Genomic DNA, 6,534 nt, shown 5'->3' with positions numbered 1-6,534 from the left:
TCACCGTCTGGGCTATCAAAATCGCTGCCAACTTTGCTTGGTCTAAGCGCCACTTGCACCGTTCCACTGCCCCGGGGTTAACTGGTTAAACCTGGAGTTACCATGGTTACCAGTACGACTTCACACTGGGTTCACGGTTTAACCGCTTAACCCCGGGTTAGTGGGATGGTGGAAGTGGGCCTAACTCTAAAAAGATTCATTTTCATACCTATAGTAAAACGTACTGTAAAGATTTTCGAATGAGTCCTAAATTTCAGTAATCTATTTGCCTTTTATCTTATCGTTGTTATCAATGGGTGTGTTGAATGTTTCACAGGTTTACTTTTCTGCTTTTTCGCCTTGAAACAGAACATAGTTTAGTTAGCACACTAAAACGCCGTGACGGAAGTTGATTTGGTCTTAAATACGATCTTTAAATGTGAGATGTAAAGTTGGAGACAAACGATGGACAGTGTTTTATATCTTATAATTGGTAATGCGTCACAATGGTAACATGCAAGTTGGACAGCGAGGTATCGGGTGAATTCTTGGGTTGGGAGTTGCCGACATGGACATCACTTCTCTTGCATCGAGTCTTGCCTTCTTGTGCAGGTCTTGTCGTGTACCTCACACTGATTTGCTTCGATATTGCTTTAGTTTGTGAACATTTCCTGAGCAACGATCGTGGGTGAGTAAACAAAAAAAAACAATTCACTTAGTCATCTCTTAGAGCTCATTATTACCTACCTATAGAAAATAGAAAAACAATACATATATGAGAGCCGAATTTGGCAATAAGACGAAGTAAAATGCTACTCCTCAGCACCCGGTTGATACTATGTATTTATAAAAAAAAAATCAAAGCTTGTATTACGAATTGAACTGGAGCCGAGATTTAACATGATTTTTTTTCAGCATCGGGATTTTCCTGATTATTTTAATGGTGTTACCTGCCCTGTTAAGCTTGGTGTTTACATTAGCGTCACCACCTCCAGGACTACAGACTGATGACTCAGCTATTTCTATTGAGTTAGAGAAAAACGATTTAAAATGGATATTGATGCAGATTGGAAACTTTTTGTTATTTCCGATTGCTGCAATTGGCAGGTGACGAATAGTACCTACTTAAGTACAGTCGACTTCAAAGATTTCTTCACCTCATTACAAAGGGGTAAGGTGCAAAAGTGTAAACCGGATCAATTTGTTTGACATAATTATTGAAAGTCATAATGTAATGATTGTCAGGTTATCATTAAGGGCTTATTACACTTTGCTAAATTTAGCGACTAACAAGAGGGACGCCGCTATACGTAAGACGCGATAAGAGATACATCCTATCGTTTCTCACGTATATGACGTATAGCGTATAGCGGCGTCCCTCTTGTTAGTCGCTAAATTTAGCAAAGTGTAATAAGCCCTTAATGATAATCTGACAATCATTACATTATGACTTTCAGTCATAATTCTGAACCCGTTAACTTTTTAGGGTTTTCGTAAGGTTATCCTATAAATAGGTTAGGTAAGGTTTGTTTTATGGTAACCCTGAAAAGTTACGCGTTTCTGGGAAAAACCAAAATTATGACTAACGAAAATGCGGACAATCAATACATTATGACTTAAAACTTTATGGGAAACAATAAAGACCCAGTGTAAACATGTCTTTGAGGTCGACTGTACCTATGCGTTTAATTTATGATTAAAGCCTAGTTCGGACTACGTTAGTAATTTAGTCGAGTAGCGAGTACATATTTCGGTTACTAAAGTCGACCAACTGACCAAAAATCGTTTGCACTGCAGACTTAAGTCGAGTAGCGAGTATATTTTAATTACTGAACGTGTCTGAACACAAAAAATTTAGTCGAGTAGATTAGTAAGAGTTGTGGGGGGAGGCTCACTCGCCAGAAAAAATAGAATAAAATGGATCCACTCGACTAATTCGCTGACTAATCTACTCGACAAAATTTTTCGTATTCGGACACGAAATACTCGCCACTCGACTAAATTACTAACGTAGTCCGAACTAGGCTTAACAGGTAGTTTACATTTTACCTACTCGTATTTAAGTCAATACCTCCAGTGATATGAGTATTAAAGTATTATATTCTTTAGTCAATACCTATATACAGTGTGGAAAAAAATTATGGGACGGAAAATGCCTTAAAACCTTAAGTTATTTTACTTAAAGGAAACATTCTTTAATCTTTAAAAAGAAACAAAACTGCATTAAAAGATTTTTTTTAAATTCGCTTGCCTCACCCGGGATTGGACCAACTAAAAATTCCAAAAAAATAAACACTATTTTATTCTACTATAGGTCTTACACTCGTCTGTCGTACAAAATATAGTTGGTCAAACAAAATTGTCAGTAAATAATAACAAAAAAAAACCATACGCATCCTTTTCTTTTGGGTGCTAGTACTAGTGTAAGACAAAGATAATTCATAATTCTTTATTGCAACCATGGTACAGTATACATGTAAATTATAATATACAATGTCTCACATGGACCCTGTAAAGGGGCCCACTGACTATCAGTCCGCCGGACGATATCGGCCTGACAGTTGTTCGGAACTGTCAAATTTTTGTTCTAACTGACAGGCCGATATTGTCCGGCGGACTGATAGTCAGTGGGCCCCTTTAGGGCACAGCATATCAATAGCTTACTCATAACATATTATTATTATATTTATTGTATTGTATGTAGCAAATTATTAATTTATCAAAAGAAAATATCAGGTCACAAAACAATTATTCTAATTACACATGAGATCATAAATAAATGTATTATAATAAATAAATTATTGTACAATATTCATATTATAAAACTGTTTTGTTATAAATTTAGGTAAGTATGTATGTCATAGTAATTTAAGTAAGTATGTCATTGTTTTAATAAATTACTTAGAAGGTGTCTGTAACATTATCATTAAAATAGTTATTTGTTATACAAGGGTGCAAAGTTGTATTTTACCCGCGAGTGTGGAATTGAAACACGAGCAAGCGAAAGGATTCTATAGTTGAACCACGAGCGAAGCGAGTGGTTCTAAAATAGAATCCTGAGCGTACGAGTGTTTCAACGCACGAGAAGTAAAATACATTTGCACCCGTGTGTAACACAAAACTTTTCCCCTCACTATAGCGAGGAAAGTGCAACATCCACAGGCGTTAGATCATCTTCATCACTGGAATCACTCATTTTTTTACGATATTATAACAGAAAAAACGATATTTATATTTACGATATTATAACAGAAACAAAATCTGAATGCAGTTTTGTTTATTTAAAAAAATTAAAGAATGTTTCCTTTAAGTAAAATGAGCTAACTTAAGGTTTTAAGGCACTTTCCCCCAAGGACCATTAATTTTACCATACTGTATATGTATAATAGATAATAGTACCCGCATAACGCATAACAAACATATTTTTGCATTTTAGATACTGCCACCAAGTGTTCTGGTGGGTGGAAGCAGTTTGTGCAGCTCGAGACGACGACGACGAACGTACCCGAAACGCCATACAAATAGCCAAGGCCCCTTCTCCAATGGAGCTTTATTTGTTCCTTCAGGCATTTATTCATTCAGCTCCACATATCATTGTAAACGTTTCGGACTTGATGAACCGTAATTCTGATCCTAAATTCGAAAAATGTAAGATTTGATATTTTTCTTTTGCATTAGTAATGTGCTTGTTCACACGTCTGTATTCAGGGTACAATTGAGAGTGCCATATATAGCACATAGCATGATAAAAGTACTTCTTTTCGTACCTCTTAGGTATATAAATGTTTATCACTTACATTTTGAGAAAGATCCTATCCTATATTCTCCGACCATAATGTTATAGCTTATCTTTATCTCAAGAGTCATACGAACCCGCCGCTAATATGTTACCTACGTAGATATTCACTAGGGTTGCCACCCATACTATAATATATAGTATCGTACTATATTTTAGTCACTTGTACTATATATTATACAAAAACAATATAATACGAAAAATACTATATTTTCATAACTCAAGAATGGGGTATACAAATGTCACCAATATCGCATCGTATGCGACTTGGATTTTTAATTCGCCTCAAGTCGGCCCTATTTTTTTTTTCACATTTCCCAGTAAATACTATATTTTTTCAATATTTTGTCAAAAATACTATATGTGTATAGAAAAACAACATTAGGCATAGGCAACCCTAATATTCACGCCAAGTTTCATGTAATTTTAAAATGTGCGTAACTTCGATTGTATGGGGGCGCCTAGCTTAGTGGGACTCTTAATAAGTAGCGTATCTTTATTATCTCTATATTAACCGACTACAATTTCTTTTTCTTTTTCAGTCTCCTTAGTATGGGTGAGTGTAGTGATGTCTTCATTCCGGATGGCTAGCACAGCCACTGTATATAGAAGATTTGAACGCGAAAAACTTTGTGGTCGTCACTATCCGTGGAAGACTTATTCCGAAGAGCTGGAAAACTCTGCAAATGAAAAAACCGAATTAGTTAACAAAGTTGAAGAACAGAAACAAGAAAGGGAAGAGGAAAATATTTACGAAACATTATCGCCACTTCACCGAACGTCTGTTATATCACAAAGGTCGAACCACAGTAGAAGTAAGGCTACGAGCGATATGATTCAGTTTTCACCGCACTCTAATATTACTGAACCGTTTTTCGATGATGAGGGATGTTGTACCGATTCAAGTTCCGAACATATACCTGCGAGCCAAGTATCGCGTAGAACTTCTTCATTAAATAGCGAGGATGAGTATGTGAGGCCGATATCTATAATTGACAAAGTCGCACCTCGTCGGCGAGACACACAGTACACTATACAAGAAGTGTACGTACCTCCGCCACCGGCTATGCCTGCTCCTAGACCAGGCACTCTCTCGATGTGGGCCGATAAGTTAGTAGAGAATGCGGAATCTATACCAACTTGGTTGTCAGCGCCTCCTCGGCGGAGACACGTTGAGGAGATTAAAGACGAGCCTGACGTCCCACACCATGTTCCCGGCCCTCTCATCATGCGGGGTCTCGAACCTCAAGACGCGTCGGCTTCACTAGTCCATTTCCTAGGCTGGCACATGTTCTTTATTTCCCGATTGCTCTCTATAGCAGCTTTTATAAACTTTTTTCCTTTTGCTGCGATCATAGTTCTTTTTTCGCACTACCAAATAATTTTACTTCTTTTAATAGTCCCTCAAGCTAGTACAGTAAGAAGGGGGTTTTACATATTTCTAGCATTTATTTATTTATTTTGTTTAATGGAGTTTAAAATTCGCTTCCGTCACGTGCGGGTTTGGCACGTGTTTTGGATCATAGTGTGTACTATAGAAATTGTGGTATTCACGGGGTTGTGGGCCAGCATAAACAATAAATTAAATGATTGGTGGCGTGACTTTATAGTAAAGACAATATTCGGTAGCATGCTTCTCAGCTTCATGTGTTTTCTCGTGTATTTTGTATTACTGAAACCTAGAGAAACTGTTGTGTATGTAAAAAATAAGAGTAACGTTGAACCTTAATACGTTTAACACAGATTAAGTAATTAACACCGCTACATGAGTTCACTGACATGTTCGGATGTTCGACATCCGCGAGAAATTCAACTCCTCTCAATCCCACCATAGGCCAGGAAATGAATGCTCAGAAAAAGTTATAGAGGGAAATGCTTGCAACACAATTTTTGACTTCGTAACTTTGTTTGGACTAGTTAGATGAACATATCAAAAGTCCCCGGCCGTGGCCCTTGAGCCGAGGGAGAGAGGAGGGGTTTGAATTATGCTTATCTCTGAAACTATGCGTCTTAGCTACATGGCCACTTATACAAAATGAGAGGTGTTTAAATTTGTTACAAGTTTTATTCACGTTTCTCGATATCTTGTATAGTTTTTGAAATAACGACTATTGAAAGTTTATTTAGTGCTCTCAATTTTATCTTGATATCTACATAATTTAAGTGAAGCTGCTAGGCCTTGTTTGGTATCGTTTTCGTATAAATCGGGGGTGCTGAATTAATGTATGGTATCAACAACACAAATTAAAAAAAAATACTTTTTTTAGACTCGCCTCACGCTTAAACCGCTGAACTGATTTCGTTGAAGTTTGAGTCTCGGTACAGGATATAGGATAGTTTTTATAACCAAAATCATCTTTTGAGGGTGAGGGACTTCGGAATGGTGTCAATGTGATACTATAAATAAATTTGGCACTCTCGTTTTATATGAAAACGATACCAAACATGGCCAAGTAGCTTCACTGATGAAGATATCGAAAAATTTGACAAAATTAAACTTGTAGCAAATTTAATCAACTTTAGTTTTGTTTGTTTAGTTTTGTCGCTAGACGCAAAGTTTCCAAGATATGTGAAAAACCGAAAAATGGGACCTTTAAACCCTCTCTCCCCCCAGCTTAAGGGCTACGGCCGGGGACGTTCACCTTCTAACTAGTCCAAACAAAGTTACGAAGTCAAAATTTGTGTTCCAAGCATTTCCCTTTATACCTTCTTATTGCGTGGCCTACCGTGGCCTACAGGAAATTAAAGCCCACTCGGGA

At 37.1% G+C, this 6,534-nt stretch overlaps 1 protein-coding gene across 2 annotated transcripts; it reads left to right on the top strand.

The window, feature by feature from the left end:
* The first annotated feature begins 411 nt into the window (after window positions 1–411).
* On the top strand, window positions 412–5,560 carry LOC134740554 (uncharacterized). 2 transcript variants are annotated; one of them, XM_063673070.1, is made up of 4 exons: window positions 412–667; window positions 895–1,086; window positions 3,416–3,627; window positions 4,318–5,560. In XM_063673070.1, the coding sequence occupies exons 1-4, from the start codon at window positions 486–488 to the stop codon at window positions 5,502–5,504; spliced, it is 1,773 nt and encodes a 590-aa protein (XP_063529140.1). In that variant the 5' UTR covers window positions 412–485; the 3' UTR covers window positions 5,505–5,560. The 2 variants fall into 2 exon arrangements, with proteins under 2 accessions (XP_063529140.1, XP_063529141.1); XM_063673071.1 differs by lacking the exon at window positions 895–1,086.
* The last annotated feature ends 974 nt before the right edge of the window (window positions 5,561–6,534 follow it).

Source organism: Cydia strobilella, chromosome 4 (genome assembly GCF_947568885.1).
Source record: "Cydia strobilella chromosome 4, ilCydStro3.1, whole genome shotgun sequence".
NCBI lineage: Eukaryota > Metazoa > Arthropoda > Insecta > Lepidoptera > Tortricidae > Cydia > Cydia strobilella.
The sequence above is the reverse complement of the archived record's forward strand: the minus strand, read 5'-3'. Positions and strand labels throughout refer to the sequence as shown.